This window comes from Suricata suricatta, chromosome 9, assembly GCF_006229205.1.
Source record: "Suricata suricatta isolate VVHF042 chromosome 9, meerkat_22Aug2017_6uvM2_HiC, whole genome shotgun sequence".
NCBI classification, from domain to species: domain Eukaryota; kingdom Metazoa; phylum Chordata; class Mammalia; order Carnivora; family Herpestidae; genus Suricata; species Suricata suricatta.
The window spans coordinates 110,831,444-110,849,728 of NC_043708.1; the positions used below are offsets into that span (position 1 = coordinate 110,831,444).

The 18,285-nt window shown below is 57.9% G+C and overlaps 1 protein-coding gene across 1 annotated transcript; it reads left to right on the top strand.

Moving 5' to 3' along the window:
- The first annotated feature begins 6 nt into the window (after nucleotides 1-6).
- CSK (C-terminal Src kinase) lies at nucleotides 7-17,590 on the top strand. Its single transcript, XM_029951730.1, has 13 exons — nucleotides 7-181; nucleotides 12,504-12,583; nucleotides 12,907-13,020; nucleotides 13,142-13,254; nucleotides 13,654-13,873; nucleotides 14,681-14,774; nucleotides 14,962-15,027; nucleotides 15,111-15,210; nucleotides 15,313-15,403; nucleotides 15,877-15,950; nucleotides 16,046-16,241; nucleotides 16,356-16,442; nucleotides 16,714-17,590. Exons 2-13 carry the CDS (start codon nucleotides 12,569-12,571, stop codon nucleotides 16,894-16,896), a joined length of 1,353 nt encoding a protein of 450 aa, XP_029807590.1. The 5' UTR covers nucleotides 7-181; nucleotides 12,504-12,568; the 3' UTR covers nucleotides 16,897-17,590.
- Nucleotides 17,591-18,285: the final 695 nt, after the last annotated feature.

The following is an 18,285-nucleotide window of genomic DNA, read 5'->3' on the forward strand; positions in this document are numbered from 1 at the left end:
GCCATCCCCCTGCCTCTGTCTGGCCGTCCCTCCTCCCCCTCTTTTCGCACCAATACCTCTTTGTACCGCACCCCCCGGGGACCCCTGCGCCCCTCCCCTCCCCCCTGGCCGCATGGACCGTCCCGCAGGCCGCTGATGCTGCCCGCAGCGAGGTGGCCCGGACCGCAGTGCCCCGAGAGAGGTGAGTGCCTGGAGGGCCTGGAGGAGGTGGGCGTCCGAGTGCTTCTCGAGGGGAGAGGGTGGAGGTCGCGCGTCCCGCTTGTGTTGCTTCCGTTGCAGCTGCGGTCACGTCCACTCCCATCCCCCACCTCCCTTACCCCCTCCTTCCCGGGTTCGAATTCTCCCGGGAGTCGCTGTCAGCCCGGGGAGCTAGCTCACCGGGGAGGTACTGCCCTGTGAGCCCCACAGACTTTTTTCAGGCCATTCTGAGTCTTGTCCCCTCCTTTCCCCGTTGTGTTGGGGCTGGCTGGAGCCTAGAAGGAGAGGGCTGCATGGGCCGGGTCCTGGAGAATGGGCACTTTGTCATTCCCTTTCCAGGCCCTCCCTGCAGGTTCCCTGGCCTGCCTTGTCCTGCACCTTCCCTCAACCCCCCACCAAGGAGCCAGCTGGCTCTAGGAAGCCCAGGGCCCAGCCACCTCCCTGAAGCATGCCAGAGAGGTTGACTCGTCAGCCTCTCAGAAGACGAGGCCTAAGCCAAGAGACCTGTGACCCTTGGGTGGGGAGACTGGGCAGGGCCTCTGGGTGGACGTGACACTGGACATCGGGACCATGCCCCCACCTCCTGGCAGCCTGGTCAACGCATTCTCCCAGGCTCCTCAAGGCCCAGGCCAGGTGTCTGGAAGAGGTGTGTCCAGCCACCAGATCCTAGGAGCTTAACTGGGGGTTCACCTCCCCTCCCATTTTGTGGACCAGTGTACTGAGGCTCAAAGGGGGAAGTTGCTACCCTAGGCCTCTGGCAGAGCCAGACTGTCTGTCCATTCATCTTCTGCTCTACAGAGCTGGACTCTTTTGGATAGAGGGAAACCAAGCAGGGACCTTCACCCACCAAGGACCTAGGCCCCCAGCCTGACCCAAGGGACCTTGTGGGGTGAGCACGTGCTTCCCTGTAGAGGGCTTCCGGCCCCAGCTCTGCCTGGGTCTGGGCTCAGGCAGCATCGGTACTGCCCATGGGATTTCCCCTTGGTGCCTGAGGCTGGGTCACTGACGGGATGTGGTGGGAGAGGGGCACCTTGTCTGATGTCGCCCTGGTGCCGAGTTGCAACAGCCTGGTAGTTAGTCCTGACCCAAGCCTCCCACACATTTGGTCCAGCTGGCACAGAAGCAGCCAGATTCAGAACATGAATGGGATCTGGATGGGGAAGGTGAGAGCCCTGTTTCCACACTCTTGGCATAGGACCGTTGTCAGAGTGGGGACACCCAGGGGGCCTATTCTAGCCCCTCACACTTTGGTGATCCCAATGTCTTTTCTTGGAGGGGTCCCAGCAGGAACAGGGCAAAGGCAGCAGGAGGAAAGTTGGGAGTGTGGCAGGATCCTCTTGCTCCCTGGAAGAGAAGGATGTTGAACTGTGTCTGGGGCCCCTTCGGGCTGCTGGTTGTTTCGTCCTGCTCAGGACTCTGCTCTTGATGTAGAGTTTTTTCCAGGTGCCCCAGGATGCTTGGTGGAGAGGACCCAGAGGTGGTGGGCCTGTAAAGCTCCCCTCACCCAGCCCCACACTCAGCCCTAACTTCCTTTCCCTCCTGAGGGCCTGGGGCTGAGGCCTGACTGTTGGGCACTTTTATACCAACTGTGAGCTGTGTGGATGCAGCCCCAGGGTCCCAAGGCCTTTGTAGAAAAGGAGTCTGGCTTCAGGCTAGCATATGTGCAGCTTAGTGCCCTCCTCCCTCTCAGAAGTGGCTGCTCTTTTCTGTGTTGGGTCAGGGGCAGGAAGGACCAGATGATAGTCTCCAGGGCCACGGCAGAGGCCACCAGGCCCCAAGAGGTTAAGCCACCATGGAGTGGCCCAGAGCGGCAGGCAGGGGTGGGAGCCATCCCAGTGTGATCCAGCTGCCCAAACAAGCTGCCCGCTGGCCTGATCGGGCAAAACGTCCTGGGTCTAGTTCTGGGCCCTACCTTTTGAGGCATTTGAAAGCTTTGACACATAGTCCCCAAAGAAAGGTGTGGTCTGGGAAAGAGAAGGCAGGGAGAGACCCCAAGGTGCCATTATCAGAAAGGCCATCCCATGGTAGAAGATGTCCCCAGACAGGGCCAGAGCTGAGGGGCAGAAGGGTCCCAGGGAAGCAAATCTGATCTCATGAGAAAACTATGTATGGATTACTTTCTTAATGCATAAAGCAACAAAACAGCACTGTAGAAAACTTAGAAAACAAAACAGAAATCACCGTTGTTTCACCAGCAGTAACTGTTTGCATTTTGGAGTTCCCTGCCCGTCTTTTCCCGATTTTTTTTTTTCCTCTTCATCGCTGCTGTCATTTGAGTATGCGTGCCATGACACCTTTTTCGCTTAATTCTGCGTTTCTGGACATTTTCTCCATCTGTGTAACTTCACCTCTAAGAAGCTAAACCCTCATACTAAGCACGTGCATCGGTGTTTCCCATCTGTCGCCAGTATTGCTGTCATTACTACAGGCCCCCATAGCAGCCTGAGGTATTGGAAAGAGTGGGCAGTTTGGCACCCAACCAATGTTCCAGGCCCAGCTACGCCATTTAGGCCGGCATGGAGGGGCCTTGGACAGGTCACTCTCTAAGATGGGGCTCCTTTACGTCCACAAGAGGGTGGCGATGCCTGGGCCAGAGGGGCGTACGAGAAGAGTGTGAACTAACTCACCAAAGTACTAGAAAGTACCTGGTGCAGCCCCGGCCCCCTGGTAAGCACTTTGTAAGGAAAGGTTAGCGTTCACAGCGGACCCAGTGCAGAAGGCCTCACTCAACGTGTGGGGATGACGCCCAGCCCAGGGTTGCCTGGTGGCTCACTCAGCAGGGGCTTTGCCCATGGAACTCTTCTGAAACCCTCTGTTCCTGGGGTCCTGGGCTCTGTTGGCCAGTGCCCTGTCCCAGCTCCCTGCCTTCTCCCCTCCCCATCACCACGTGATTGGCTGGTCCAGGGCACAGACCTGGCCCTCCCCATCCCCCTTTGCCAGCGCCAGAGCTGACCAGACGAGGTCTGCCCGAGGTCTGCCCTCTGAGGGCCCGGCCACTGCCTGCCCCTAGTTTCAGCTGCTTCCTGGGCCACCCCTGAATTCCCCCAGTGGAGACAGAGGCCTACTTTCCCTGGGAAAACCAAAACTTGGGCAAGGAGCCCAGACATCCTGAGCCCCAACCCAGGGACGGCATGCCAACCTCATCTCCCTACCCTGTCCCAGTGGTGGGGAGAAGGGAAGAAAATTGAAGGTGGGGGTGGGTTGGGGATTCCAGCCTCTCAGATGGGAGTTGGAGGGGGACATGGATGGCCCACAGATCACCAGGGACGTTTTGTGTGTCAGCATCCTCCTCTTCGGCAGGTGTTCCGGGTCTGACCTGAGCGCATACTGCTGTGACACCCCCTACTTCCTCTTGTTCTGCTTTTGTGGAGACCAGAGTCACTGGGAGTACCCTCCTGGGGCCACCCCAGGGGCAGTAGGAGGAAATCAATCTCAACGGGGCACTCCTGTGCCCAAGAAACCATAGCCGCAGATGACCCTGAGGTAGCCCAGGACTAATGTAGGCTGGAGGCCCTCCTTCAGGTGGGCCATTCAATACAGAGATCCCCAGGCACATGACCTCAGATTCTAGCCACTAGGCTTATCCCTGTGCAGTGTCTCCCTCCACTCCAGTCTTGGCTCAGGGGAAGTGGGCATTGCAGCTGCCCTCCTGTCCCACAGCCTGGCTGAGATGAAGTCACAGGGTGGGGCCCCCTCCAAGATGCTGGCCTGGCTGGGGCAAGCCCTTTGGGTGTTTCTCATACCCCCCTGCCTAGATTGGGGACAGGATGGGTGGAGGAGCAGGCTGGCCCCCATGCCAGGCAGGGAGCACTGCCTCCCTTCCTCCTCTCCTGTGGGTCCCTTCATTCGAGGACTAGAAATAGAATCCGCTAAGTAATGATTAAAGTCAAATTCAGACCTAAAAATAAAGAGCTGGTGAAGGAAGAGCTAGTGTGCTCCCTGTGTGGCTGAGGGGAGAAGTGAGCAGGGTGAGGCTAGCTCCGAGGGCCAAGCCCCTGCTTCTCAGGAGAGGCCAGGGCCCACTGGGGAGATCAGGAGTCCTCCACCAGCCTGGGGGGCATCCCTCTTATCCGGCATGGTGCAGCCTGCACCAATTAGGCAGGCTCGCAGGACCAGGGAGAGAATCCCACTTTTCCTGTGGGGGAGACTGAGGCCCAGAAGGGGAAGAGTTTTGTCCAGCTGCTGTCCAGGAGCGCCCCTTGGCAGGACCCCAGGGACCTGAGGGCCCCACACAGCCCAGTCTGCCCTTTCTGCCTGCTCAGTTTCTCTTCCTGGTTTTGAGGTACTGTGATGAGAGGCGCTTCTCATCACACACTAGCTGTGTATGCCTCGGCGGGGCTGGGCCTCCAACCGCAGCTTCCCTCAGTCCCCCTGCTCCCCACACCCGCCCCTTCCGTGCTCTGGGCCCAGAGCTGCAGGAACAAGCAGAAGAGAGGCGCCCCCCTGCCCATGCTACACAGTTGGAGGCCTTGTGGGCGGGTGAGAACCTGGCTGTCAGCTGATGCCTGCCCGCCTGGCTGCTTCTTCGAGGCCCTGGCCAGCCCCACACCTGGTCTTGACCCAGGCCCATCATCCTGTGCTGCCATCCCGTGCTGTCCATGCCACAGGGACACTAGAGGGAGGGTGGAGTGAAGAAGAGGGCCCCCCTGCTGGCCAGTAGAGACCCAGAGAGGAGTGAGGGGGAGGCCTGTGGTTCCACTTCCTGGCAGGGCTGGTGGGAGCTCAGAAGCTGGGGAGCTGCGTAGGCTGCAGAAGCTGGAGGGCTTCCTGGAGGGGAAAGGCCATGAAAATCAAGAAGTATTTGAGTTCCTGGCTTGGAGCTTCTGCCTTCTCTAGGATTGCTGGCTTCTCTAGTTGCTGTGTGGCTGTGGACAGACTCTTGGCCTCTCGGAGCAATGCAGGATATGGCAGACGAGCAAGGATTGGGCGCACATGTCACTTCTGCTTCCCAGAGCGGGAGGGCCAAGCTCTAGGCAGACCTCCCTTCAGCCACCTGCTCTTATTTAGAGGGTCATCCGTCCTGACCAAGGACAGGCTGGGGGTTTCTCTCCTGACCAAGTTCATGCAGATCTTAGTTCAAACCCCTGCTCTACCCCTTGAAAGGTGGGTGACCTGTCAGCCTTGTTCCCCCTCTATCAGAGATGAACAGTAAAACCTCACAGGGGTTTTTGAGGATTAAGGGTTGACACGGGGAGCGGGGATGGGGCTCTCATTCCATGCTTTCATTTTTACAGCACATCCTGCTGGGGGCGGGGGTCAATCACCTCCTCCCTCAGGTGGGTAGCAAGACCGTAAGTCCTTCATGTTGGGCCCCTGTAGCTTTACCTTCTGAGCTATGTGTTCTGTGGGTCCCAGTTCTGAGGTAGAGAGACCAAGAATCTGGGGACCAAAGTTCTTAGACAGTTCATGGGTCTCTGGCCCTCAGTCTCTCCCCTCCCCCACCTGTAATGTGCATAGGAGACTTCATGGTAGGGGCCAAGGACACTCATCATTTTTAAGTGTCTGTTGGAGGTCAGTGCTGAGAAGCTGTATGTAAATGTAGGCAAATGGACATGCAAAGGCTATAGCCTGGGCGAGGGGCAGGGGGACAGAGTCCTGTGTTAGGGCCCTGGGGAAGCCCAAAGTCCCTGCTGCCCAGTGCATGTAGGTAATTAGGCTCCTGAGCGGTAATTAGAAACCTTTCTGGGCCAGGAGTGTCAGCAGCAGCGGTGCCTGGCTCCCCATTAGCCTTTGTAACTCCAGCCCCCACCTCTCCCAAACCACTAGATGGGATTTCCGGTCCCACAAGCCACCAGGGGCAGGAAAAAGCCAGTGAGTTGCTATAATTTAGTTTTAAACATTTGTCAGCCGTTAAACTCACCCCTACCCTTGGGGCAGGGGTGCTGAAGGCTGAGGGAGGCCTGGGGCTCGTGTGGGGGGTGGGGGAGAGTCAGGCAGCACACTCTGGAGGCAAAGTGAGGCCATCCTTCCAGCTCATTCCTGACCCGCAGGAGGTTTAGGCATCTCCATGGGTCTTGTGCCAAATTCTGCAGTGCCTGACCCTAAGACGTGCGCAGTGGGAATGCTGAGGGCTCTGGACTGCCTGCCTGGGTTGGTGGGAGCCCTCCAGCCCCACAGCCTGGTGTGTGGCCGGGGGCATCACGGTGCCCTCAGCCTGGGTGTCCTTTGTAGTAGAACTAGAGGTGGAGCTGATTTTACTGTTGCCAAACCAGCCTGACTGTTGGCGGTGCCCCGCCTTCCTCAGGTGCCCTGCTCTTTCAGAGGGGCGTGCCCACATCGGAAATTCAGTTTTACTTGTTATCTGTCCTGTGACAGGTCAGAACTTCCGGGCTGGTTCAGAGCCTGTGTGGACCCCCACCCTGAGCCTTCTTCTGCCTTAATTAACTCCTTCCATATCCTAGTTTTGGAAGCTTAATCCTGGCCTGGTCTGGCATACCCCCCTCCCAGTTGCTTTTACTGAAATCTTCCCAGGTCTTGTCCCCTTCTTCCTGGAAGCCTTCTTGGGTTGCCCCTGTCTTTCCTGTCTGTTGGGGCACGCACTGATCATACCTGGCCATGATTGTCTGGTAGCCAGGAGGACAGAAGCAGGACGGCATTTTGGTGGTGGCCCTGGGTTAGGCACAGAAGAGAGACAGAAGAGTGGAGTTCTTAGAGCCCACTGGAGTCTGATTGACCATTTCCTCCTCCTAGCAAAGGGCTGGTTGCACAGGGAGGCTCCTGAAGCACTGGCTCAAAGAATGCAAAGGCATAGGGGACACGCCTATTGCTCTGGCGGCCATCCCTGCACCCCCCCCCCCCGACACTCCAGCTGGGTCCTGTGGCAGGACTGAAGTCTCTGGGGACCACGGGGTCCCTTGTGCACTTCCCTTTTCGGTAGGTATTTTTAGATGGGTGTAAACAGTTACTGAAGGCTCCCACGCCCCATTAGGCAGTGGAGTTTTGGGGGAGGGGGCCATGGTTAGGAGCCCCTTGACCTGCCCTGGCCTTCGACACATGATAGACTGTGAGGGCTATAGCTACCCACAGGGCAGGGAAAGGGCAACCCAGGAGTTTCTGGGCTCCCAGTTCTCCTTTCTTCCCCCCTCTCCACCAGTCTGGGCTACCAAGAAAGGCCTGCCTGAGGCTGCAGCCACTGACCTCAGTGCTTGGGCATAATGCCCGGCCTGTTCCCAGGACCCCAGCACAAGGGCTGCTGGGAGCTGGGTTTGGGGCAGGAAGTCAGAGTGAAGCGCTGACTTCACAGAGTTCCAGAGTCCCCTGTCCCTTAGTCCGTGGGTGTGGTGACAGCTGCTATCCCTTTGGGGTTAAATATAGGCCGGTCAGTATGGGACCTTGGTGTGATGCAGCCAGCCTAGCTTCCTCCTTTCCTTTGTTGGTTCATTCATTCATTCAGCACTCATGCACTGAGCAGGCACGCTGGGCTCGGCCCTTGCTGGGGACATGAGTCAGCTCCAGCCTTCCCCCTGCAGAGCTCCCAGGCCAGGATCAGGGAGTTTCTCACTGGAGCACAGGGACGTGTGAGAGGCCGCCGGAGGCCTGGGGCAGCCAGCACAGCCAGGGAACTAAGGAAAGCTCCTGGCAGGGGTGGTTTTTCAAAAAGTGATTTATTTTCAATCTTCTTTTTAGGGGGAAGTTAGTAATAGATACATGTGGTTTAAAAAAAAATGTGAAGAAGGACAAAATAGCAAATACACAGTAAAAATAATTTTCCCTTTAACTTGACTCCCCCCTTCCAAACCCGGAGGCAACCCCTGTTGTCAGTTTTCTCTTTCAAAGATAATCTGTGTGTATCTGAGTTCGGGGATGATTTGTATGTCCCCTTGAAAAACACAACTTGTAACGTAACATGGAAGATGGGTGTCCTGCCCCTTGTCTTTTGTCACAGCCTTTAATATGGAGTGTTCCAAAAGCTAAGTAGGGGCCTCTGCCCAGCTTAGTCGGTAGAGCATGCGACTCTTGATCTCGGGATTGCAAGTTCGAGCCCCACGTTGGGGGTATAGATGGCTTAACAAAAAGATACTAAGAATAATAAAAAGCTGAAATAATAGAATAACGAATACCCATATATCCTTTACCCAGATTCATCAGGTCTTAACGTTTTACTGCATTTGGTGCCTCTTTTGTATACCTACACGTGTGTCTGTGGGTTTTTGCTAGTTCGAGTGTTATTGTGGGTATCTTATCATTTCTAAGTACTTTAGCGTGCACCTCTTACATAATCACCACGATCACACTTGAGAAAATTAACATTAAAATTCCATAATATTACCTAACACATCCATTTTCCTAACTGTCCTCAAATGATTTTTATAGCTACTATTTTCTCCCTCTGAGCCAGAATCCAGTTCAGGATCATTCATTGAATCTCATTGTCATGTTCCTTTCTCCTTTTTTTCCAGCTTTCCCGAGGTGTAACTGACTTGAGATGTTGCGTAAGGTTAAGGAGTACAGGGTGGTGCTTTAGTACCTGTATTGCTAATCAGTTGACCACAGTAAGGTTAGTTAACACCTCCTTCACCCCACATAAATACCATTTTGTTGTTTTGTTGTATGTTCTATTTAATCTAGAACATTCCCCAGCCTCTGTTTGTGTGTCTTGTCCTTTATGACATTAACTTCAAGAGGACGAGCCAGTCACTGGGGCTGTGCCTGACTGCATCTTCTCGATGTGAGTCGGGTTAACTGGCTCTGCAGGGATGCCGCCCCAGGGATGCTGTGCCCTCCTCAGTGCGTCGTAGCAGGAGGTGCTCCGTGGTGTTCCCCTCGCTGTGGCTGATGTGGCTGATGCTTACTTCGGTCGCCTGGTTAATGAGGTGTCTGTCAGGCCTACCTGCTGTGCAGGTGCTTTTTCTTCTTTCTGATTAATCTGTGGGGTAGTCTTTGGAAGCCGTGTCACTGTTTCCTTCCCCTCAGCAGCTTGTCCTTCAGCGACTTGAGCCAGGGGGTGCTCTGTGTCAGCACCTGAAGGTCTGTTTGCACCCTGTCACCACCAGAACGGTCGTTAACTTTTAGGGGTATCTGGCCATTTATTACTTGGTCCCTTATGGACAAATGTAATAGGTTGTTTCCCAATCTCTTGCTACCACAAACGGTTCCACGGGGATTTTTAAGCCCACATGAAACAGAAGCGATTCCTCATCTGCACCCCAGAGGGTGAGAGGAGGTTCCTTGGGCAGAGAAGAGGGAGGGAGTAAAGAGGGAGCACCAGGCAGGGAAGTGGAAACCGCAGGTGGGACACAGGTCTGGAGGAGGTGCTGGGGAGCCAGCAAGTCCCAGAAAAGCCAGGTGACTCCCCCAAGGTCACACACACAGCAGGCATGCTGGTGGCAGGGCCAGGACCAGGACTCAGAGCCCCTGACTCCCAGAACTGTGTTCCTGCACTGTCTCCACAAAGTAGCTTGAAAGCAGGTTCACATAACCGAGAAAGGACCCCTGTGTGCCTGGCCCATACCAGACTAGAAGCTTAGGTTCCTTGGAGTTCCTCCCCGCCATTCTGGCTCTTAGTCTCTGACCTGGAGGGGGATGGCCCCAAGACCTTCAGGGTGTTAGGAGGGAGATCACTGAGCCACCCTGGGCTCGAGACCTCACCAGGGAGGAGCTGCCAGAGAGAACCCACGGCTTGCAGTGGGCTCATGGCTTGTCTGTGCCGAGGCAGGCCTGTTCCTGGTGCTGGGAGGCACGGCCCCAGTCCTCAGAGCACCCCCAGATGCTGCAGGGTTATCACTAACCCCGTGTACGTATGGAAGAACTGGTCCTGAAGTCCTTGCCAGTAGAAAAAAGGAGAGGGGTCAGTTCCTCCCCCTGCTTTCCAGATCTGTGACTGTCGTAGCCCAGCCCCTTAAGGAAGCCCACCCTGACTGCTCTAGCCGGGCTTGCCCCTCCTCTGGGCACTGCTTGCTTCTCTCCTCCCCTGCACTGTCCTTTTTCTAGGCCAATGTGGCCCTGGGCTTGGTGCTCCCGGGGCATGGTGCTCCTGGGGAATGGGGCTGGAGCTCAGAGATCTGACTCCTGAGCAGGGCATGATGCTTACTGGAGGTGCAAACCTCAGGCAAGGCCACCTTGCTTCTTGACCTCTCTCAGGGTCCTCATCGGTAAAATGAGAGCATCAGTTGTTAGAGGATTTGATGCACCATAACATGCCAAGGACAGGGCCTGGCACAGAATAAGTGCTCAGAAAAAAGGGCCTGTTATTATTTTTATTATTATCCTCAAGTCAGTGGGGAGGCGGCAGCAGCAGCTGCAGGCTGGGAAGGGAGTGTTTGCAAACTGACAGCCGGGAGGGTGACTAACGGTGCCACAGTCTCCACACCCTCTGTGGTGGCGTAGTGGTGGTGGCGAGTTTGGGTGGGGGTCTGTGGGGAGGGGAGGCATGGGGACATGGAAAGCTAGCAGAGCCCGTGTTCAGAAGGGCTGAAGGTCGAAGACCCAGCCAACCCCAGTGGAACCTATCACCTCTAATGAGCTGTGTGACTTCACACAAGTTGTTCAACCTTGTGAGCCTCAGTTTCCGCCTGTATAAAATGGGGGTAAGACAGGCTCACAGCTCACCACAGCTTGCGGAGCACAGAGCCCAGACCCCAGCTCAGTCTTTCAAAATGTGTTTGATGGTGGGGGGAGGTGTCTAGGCTCAGCATCGGTGGGCCCCAGTCTCCCTGTGCTGCCAGCAGAGATTGATGGGCTGGCCTCTGGGGATGAGAAGCACCATGGGTCCTGGGAGGAAGGGGAGCTGCTTTGTCTGGAGGAGAGGGAGGGGGTTTATGGCATGCCCTGTGCCAGTCCAGGGGTCTCCTCTTCTCCCTCCACAGCTTGCTTACAGGGGAGGCCTGTCCCTGCCTTCCAGGGCGAGGGATCTGAGGCGCAGAAGGGTTGAGTCATTCTTCCGAGCTGCACACTCCACAGAGCCAGGTCTGCCTGACTCGAAGCAGGGGTGGGGCCCGGAGGTGGTGGCGGCACTCCCTGGCTTCTGCTCTCCTCAGCAGCATGCCTCTCTGCTAAGGGCCCCAGAAGCAAACCCGGTTCCTCACGTGGTCACTCGAAGCTCCTGCCACCCTGCGGTCCTACCTCCAGTGTCCCCTGACGGTAGAGGGTGCTCCGATGGTCAGGGTCTGCCTTCCACCCTCCTTGCACATGATGAGCTGGCCGCCCAGTCCCTCACTGCGGTCCCTATCTGCCCTGACACCTTTGCTCAGCTGTCCCACCACCGAGGGACTGTATACTGGCCCTGTCTATGCCTCAGTTGCCTCGGTTTCCCCATCTGTAAAAAGAGAATAGTAGCCCCAGACTCTCTGCTTCCTGAGACAGGGAACACGGGGGCTCTGGGCTTTGGGAAACTGCCAGACATCCAGGGAGCTCCGAGTGGAGGCCGCAAAGTATGTATGTGCCGGATGGATCCGCTTGCAGCTCCTGGGGCGTGCGTTGGCTGGGGTAGCTGTTTTGGAGGGGCTCGACTTTATTGAAGTAAACCTACGCGCCCGAAAGTGTGCCGATCATAAAGTGCCACAGAGAGAACTCCCCCCTCCCCCCGCAATCGTGCTGCCCCCTCCCAAGGGCAGTTGCCATCATGCACCATGGATTTGGCGTGTGCAGTGTGAACGGGCCCACACAGCATGCCCTTCTGTCTGGTGTCTCGGTTATGATGACCAGGAACTCATCCTTGTTCCTGCTCGTCCACTGCTCTACGGCACCCCGCTCCCTCACTGTGCCACAGTTTACCTAGCTGACTCTTGATGGACATCTGGGCAGTTCCAGTGTGAGGGTGGGTACAAATCAACCCATCTCAGGGGACACCGGCTCTGTTTTCTCTTGCGGGTGTGCCTAGATGTGGGATGACTGGGTCATGAGGTTGGTGTACATTCGGCTGCAGACACACTGCCTGGACACATTTTTATAGGCAGAGGAACTTCGAGGCCCAGAGAGAATGAGTGACTTTCCCAGGTTGCACTGCACCTTACCCAGGTTCGCAGAGCTGCCCTGGGCTCCCCTCCCCCACAGACCACATAACTCACATCCGGGCCTGGGGCTCATGGGGTGTGTGGCACTGGTGCTGCTCACCTCCAGAGCTCCTTTGCCGGTGTTGTGCCTTCAGTTGGGCTGTAGGGCCCCCAGGGGCTTGGGGGTCACTGACCCCTCTGTCCCTGGGGATCCTCTGCCTTTGTGCTCCTGCTTCCTCCCTGTCCAGTACACTCAGCTCCCAGCTATGGAGGCCTTTGGTGCCTCTTCACAGTGCTGCAGGGAAGGAGTGGGAGCTCTGAGTCGGGGAGGCCAGCTCCTCACACCCCTCCTCAATCTTCCCCTTCTCCCTGCAGCTCTCATGGTACCAAGTGATAGGTCGGCCTTCCTGTGACACGGGGACGCCAGATCCTCTGAGAAGATGTCAGCAATACAGGTACCATGGGGGTGGGGGTCTAGAGCAGTTGAGGAGAAGAGAGAGAATGGGGGCTCACATGGACCTGTGCCCCTTTTCCCAACCCTGGCTTTCAAGAAGGGAAAATTCTAGGTTCACTGTAGACCCAGGACCCTCAAGATGGGAGTACAGATCTGGGGGCGATGGCGAATCTCAGCTGGAAGGCCCCCAGAGCTCTCAGGGGGAGGAGCACCTCACCTGGGCTCACAGAAGCCAACCAGAAGGCAGTGACTTCAAGAGTGGGTGGGCAAGTGGGTGGAGATGGGCCCCTGGGCTGCATCCACCCACCCGTCCCTGCCCTGCAGGCCGCCTGGCCCTCTGGTACAGAATGTATTGCCAAGTACAACTTCCACGGCACTGCTGAGCAGGACCTTCCCTTCTGCAAAGGAGACGTGCTCACCATTGTGGCCGTCACCAAGGTAATGAGGGACCCCACACACCCACACCTACCCCTCCCACCTCTGGGTGTTCCTGCTGGGTCCGGGCTCCCCTGCAGGGGACAGTGGGCCTGAGAGTGTGTCTGGGCTGCCCTCCCCCCAGGACCCAAACTGGTACAAAGCCAAGAACAAGGTGGGCCGTGAGGGCATCATCCCAGCCAACTACGTCCAGAAGCGGGAGGGCGTGAAGGCAGGCACCAAGCTCAGCCTCATGCCGTGAGTACTGCCCACTCCCCCAACTGCACTCAGGGTCTCCCAGTCTGGGGAAGAAGGAGGACAAGAAGCCCTGGCTCCTCTGGAAGATTCAGGAAAACAGAAGCAAGAGTAGAGGGTGGAATGTGTGAAGGCTTCTCAAGATGAGGGGAAGGGTATGGGTACCAGACCTCAAAGGTTAGGGGACTGCCCTGGGAAGAGGATCGAAGAAGGGTGGGAAGCAGGAGGTGAGGGCCTCTGATACCTGACTGCGCCGGCAGGGGGGAGCCTTACAGTGCAGTGCCAGCCGGTGGCGGGGCAGGGGTCCTTCAGGAAGTGGAGCCTGGCAGGTGCATGGCGGGCGGGAGAGGGGGGTGCGGTCAGTACCCTTGAGCCACCACCAGCCTGCCCCCTGCCCCCCAGCTGGTTCCATGGCAAGATCACGCGGGAGCAGGCAGAGCGGCTTCTGTGCCCACCGGAGACTGGTCTGTTCCTGGTGCGGGAGAGCACCAACTACCCTGGGGACTACACGCTGTGTGTGAGCTGTGACGGCAAGGTGGAGCACTACCGCATCATGTACCACGCCAGCAAGCTCAGCATCGACGAGGAGGTGTACTTCGAGAACCTCATGCAGCTGGTGGAGGTGAGCCAGAGCACCCGGCACGGTCCTGCCGCTTCTGGCCACGTGGCCTTGGGCACGTGTAACCTCTGGGAACCTGCGTTTCCTCACGCCATGAGGAAGCACCTGCTACGATGCCCCCACAGGACGAGTGGCACTCTGCCCCACTTCACAGGCCAGGAAGCAAAGGTTCAGAGCAGCTAAGGACCCTGCTTCAGGTCTCACAGTTATAAATTAGAGGTGCCAGGACTAGAATCTGACTGTCTAATCTCAGATCTAGGCCTTCTTCGAGGCACTCCAAACTACATGCCCAAGTACGGGTATGTAAGCATGTCCCGGAGAGCTGCACCTTGCTGTCTAGGGTCTGCCAGGCACCCACAGCTGTGGGGACATGCCCACGAGTCCCTGCCACTCCCAAGGCCTGCTCTGCTAGCCCTGTTGAGGCCCCAGCTGGCTTCCGGTGGCCCCAGCAGCCTCCCAGATGTGCACTCTCAGCTCCTTCCCCCTGCCAGACTGGCTCAGCCTGTGGCTCGGGAGGGTCCTGGCCACATCTGTCTTGAGGCCAGTCTTTGGACTGAGCCAGGGCTCGCCTTCTGCCTCGGGATGCTGGTGAGGTCTAGAGTGGTAGCAGCAGCCCGCTGTCTGTCTAGCACCTGGATGTGAAATGGGTCACGGATCTGAGTCTGGGCCGCCCTGACCCCTTCCCCTGAGGGAAACAAGGAGCCGTCCCTACCCTCCGCCGCCCTCTGGTGGTTAGAACCAGGCAGTGCATGTGAGCTGTTGGTGGCTCTCAGTGGGCTGGCCCTCAATCGGCTGTCCTGCCCTCCACAGCACTACACCTCAGACGCAGATGGACTCTGTACTCGTCTCATCAAACCAAAGGTCATGGAGGGCACAGTGGCGGCCCAGGATGAGTTCTTCCGCAGTGAGTGCCATTCCTGCCCCCAGCCCTCGCTTGCCTGCCCGCCTCCTCCCACCCAGGCTCCCTGGCACTGCCTTCGTCCCAGAGGCTCTGCACACCTCCAGGGCACTCCACACACGTGCTCCCATCTGTGTCTGCTGTGACCACTGCTCTGGCTCCACCTCTCACTGAACCCCCTTCCCCCCACCAGGCGGCTGGGCCCTGAACATGAAGGACCTGAAGCTGCTCCAGACCATCGGGAAGGGGGAGTTCGGAGGTGAGGAGGAGGGGATGGCAGCCCTGGGAGGACCACGGGCCTGTGGGGAGTCTGGGGAACAACTTCCACCCCTCTCCCCCCAGACGTGATGCTAGGTGATTACCGAGGGAACAAAGTCGCTGTCAAGTGTATTAAAAACGACGCCACTGCCCAGGCCTTCCTGGCTGAAGCCTCGGTCATGACGTGAGTCGGGGCCGAGGGTGGGTGCAGAGGTCACCTCCCTGGGATGGGGATGAGACAGGGAGGCTTGGCTGGCAGGCTCTGAGCACCCCCATCCTGCCTCAGGCAACTCCGGCATAGCAACCTGGTACAGCTCCTGGGCGTGATCGTGGAAGAGAAGGGCGGCCTCTACATCGTCACTGAGTATATGGCCAAGGTGTGCACCTGCCCCGAGATCCCACCCCCATCCAGGAGCTGACCGCTTGGGCTTTCCAACTGTCCCCAGCCCCTCACCACCCTCTGGGCCCCGCTTCCTCAGGCCCCTCACTCCAGCTGAGCTCTGAAGTCACCAGGAAGGGCTCAGCTTTTGTCTGGACTGATCACCTATTCCCCATGACCTCAGACAAGTCATGTCACCTCTCCAAGCCTGTTTCCTCATCTGTGCAGTGGAGCTAGTAACAACGTTTACTTTAGAGATTTGTGAGATTTAAAGACTAGTACATGAAAACTGCTGAGTGCAGTGTCCAGCTGCTAGAGTCCCATATTCAGAAGTGATGTCCCGACCCCTCCTTGCTCCTTCCCTCCCCTCGTATATCCCTCAAGTGCTTACTCAGCCCCAGCCCACGATTCCAGAGGGCTGGAGGGCAAGTCTGACCTGTGGGGCCGGTTGGCCCATCTGTCCTGCCCCAGGGAAGCCTAGTGGACTACTTGCGGTCAAGGGGTCGGTCGGTGCTGGGCGGAGACTGTCTCCTCAAGTTCTCGCTGTGAGTGAAGCAGCACCCTTTGGCGAGGGCGGAGTGTGGGGGACCCTATGCTGCAGTGGGAGCTCTGAGGGGACATGTGGCTGGCTCTCTCCCAGAGATGTCTGTGAGGCCATGGAATACCTGGAGGGCAACAACTTTGTGCACCGGGATCTGGCTGCCCGCAACGTGCTGGTATCTGAGGACAACGTGGCCAAGGTCAGCGACTTTGGCCTCACCAAGGAGGCCTCCAGCACCCAGGACACGGGCAAGCTACCAGTCAAGTGGACAGCCCCAGAGGCCCTGAGAGAGAAGGTGAAGCGGGCCTCCCCCCCCCAGAGCCTGAGGAGTGGTGGATGGGGGTCCTGGGTCACCCTTTCCTCCACAAACCCCCGGGATCTGACGTGGCTTCTCCCATCCACATGGCAGAAGTTCTCCACCAAGTCTGATGTGTGGAGCTTCGGAATCCTTCTCTGGGAAATTTACTCCTTTGGGCGAGTGCCTTACCCAAGAATTGTGAGTTGGGTGCTGGGGCCAGGGCATGGCTGGGGCTGAGGGTGAGGCTTGGAGCAGGGGAGGGGCCGGCAGGGGAGGGAGCCTTTCTGGGCCCCGCCTCTTATTCTGAGGCCTAGAAGCCACAGCCCCCGCCCCCCGCCCCCCGGAACCTTCCAGGCCACCTCCTGGGCCAGGCTCTGAGGCCCAGGCCTGAAGGGGATCCCTGAAGCTGAGTAGGGGTCCTCTTGGGGGTGAGGCCCCACGTGGACTTACACCACCCACCTGCCCACAGCCCCTGAAGGACGTCGTCCCTCGGGTGGAGAAGGGCTACAAGATGGATGCCCCGGACGGCTGCCCGCCTGCCGTCTACGAGGTCATGAAGAACTGCTGGCACCTGGATGCCGCCACGCGGCCCTCCTTCCTGCAGCTGCGGGAGCAGCTCGAGCACATCAAAACCCATGAGCTGCACCTGTGACCGCCGGCCGCCGCCCAGGCCACGGGCCTGTGGGGACTGAACCTGGATAGGTTGTGGACCCGGTGCCCTCACTTGCCAGGCCCGAGCCTGAACTGAGCCCAGCTGGCCGGGGGCCTCTTTCCTCTGACCCAGCCCGTGCCCCTTCTGGCCTCCCAGAGACCCTGCCTGGGCCTGGCACCTTTTCTCATGGACCCACCTGTGGGGCTCAGGAGCCCCATGAAGGGCCAAGAAGGGAGGAGGCTGAGGAGTGTGAGGCAGATGCCCCCTACTGCGGTCAGGCTCCCCCTGGCCTCCCATATCTTGCCTTCTTAGAGTTTTATTCCTTTCCTTTTTTGAGATTTTTTTCCCGTGTGTTTATTTTTTATTATTTTTCAAGATAAGGAGAAAGAAAGTACCCAGCAAATGGGCATTTTACAAGAAGTACGAATTCTTATTTTTTCCTGTCCTACCCATAAGGGTTGGGGAGACCAGGCCCCTCTCTGGGGGACCCATCGCCCCAGCCTTGTTCCCCATTCCGTGTTCCGTGTCCCGTGTCGCCTCGGTCGCCCTGTGTTTGCGCTTGACCGTGTTGCACTGTTTGCATGCGCCCGAGGCAGACGTCTGTCAGGGGCTGGGAGTCCGTTTGTGTGCCGCTGCCGCCCACCCACCTGCCTTGTGAGATGGAATCGTAATAAACCACTCCATGAGGACTCGCTGCCCAGCCTCGGCGCTTCCTCCGCCGAGCCTGCCTGGCCCACCCGGCCCCCTGTCCCTGTGCCATCTTGTCCATCCCCCTGTCTCTGTGAGCGGGGCTGTGCTTGCCCTGGGAATGGAAGGGGGTGGGGAGCACGGCCGGGAGATGTAGCCGCCGCTTTGTGTCAGCTGCACGAGCGAGTGTCCTGTGTCTGCCGTGGGGGGGCTCTCACCCCCTCCCCCACTGTCCTGCTGTGGCCAGAGCTTGGCCCTGGGGCCGTCCTGGGCTTGGGACCCAGTCCATAGGGTAACATCGGAGGGACCCAGCTACCTTGGCTGCCACGTCATTCAAGCACAAAGAGGGCTGAAGCTGAGGATGGGAAAGGAAGTCGAGCCTGACTGGACAGAAATGGGGTCCCTGGTGGGAGGCAACATAAATGTCTCTTGCATCAGAGAAGGTGCTGGCCCTTTAGAGTGTGGAAAGGGGAGGCTCTGAGCCGCTGGTGGATCTCATGACTCACCCACGATGCAATAGTGCTGCCCTGTCCCCTCACATGTGCCCAGCCCTGTGCCTGAGGATACAAACGTGGGGGGCCTTCCCCACCCCACCACGGGGGCCACAGATGGAGAAGGAGCACGAGCCATCGCATTCCCCCCGTCACTCTGGTTCCCCGGGTGCTGTGGTCAGTGCAGGAGCTACAAAGGTTAAGGGAGGCT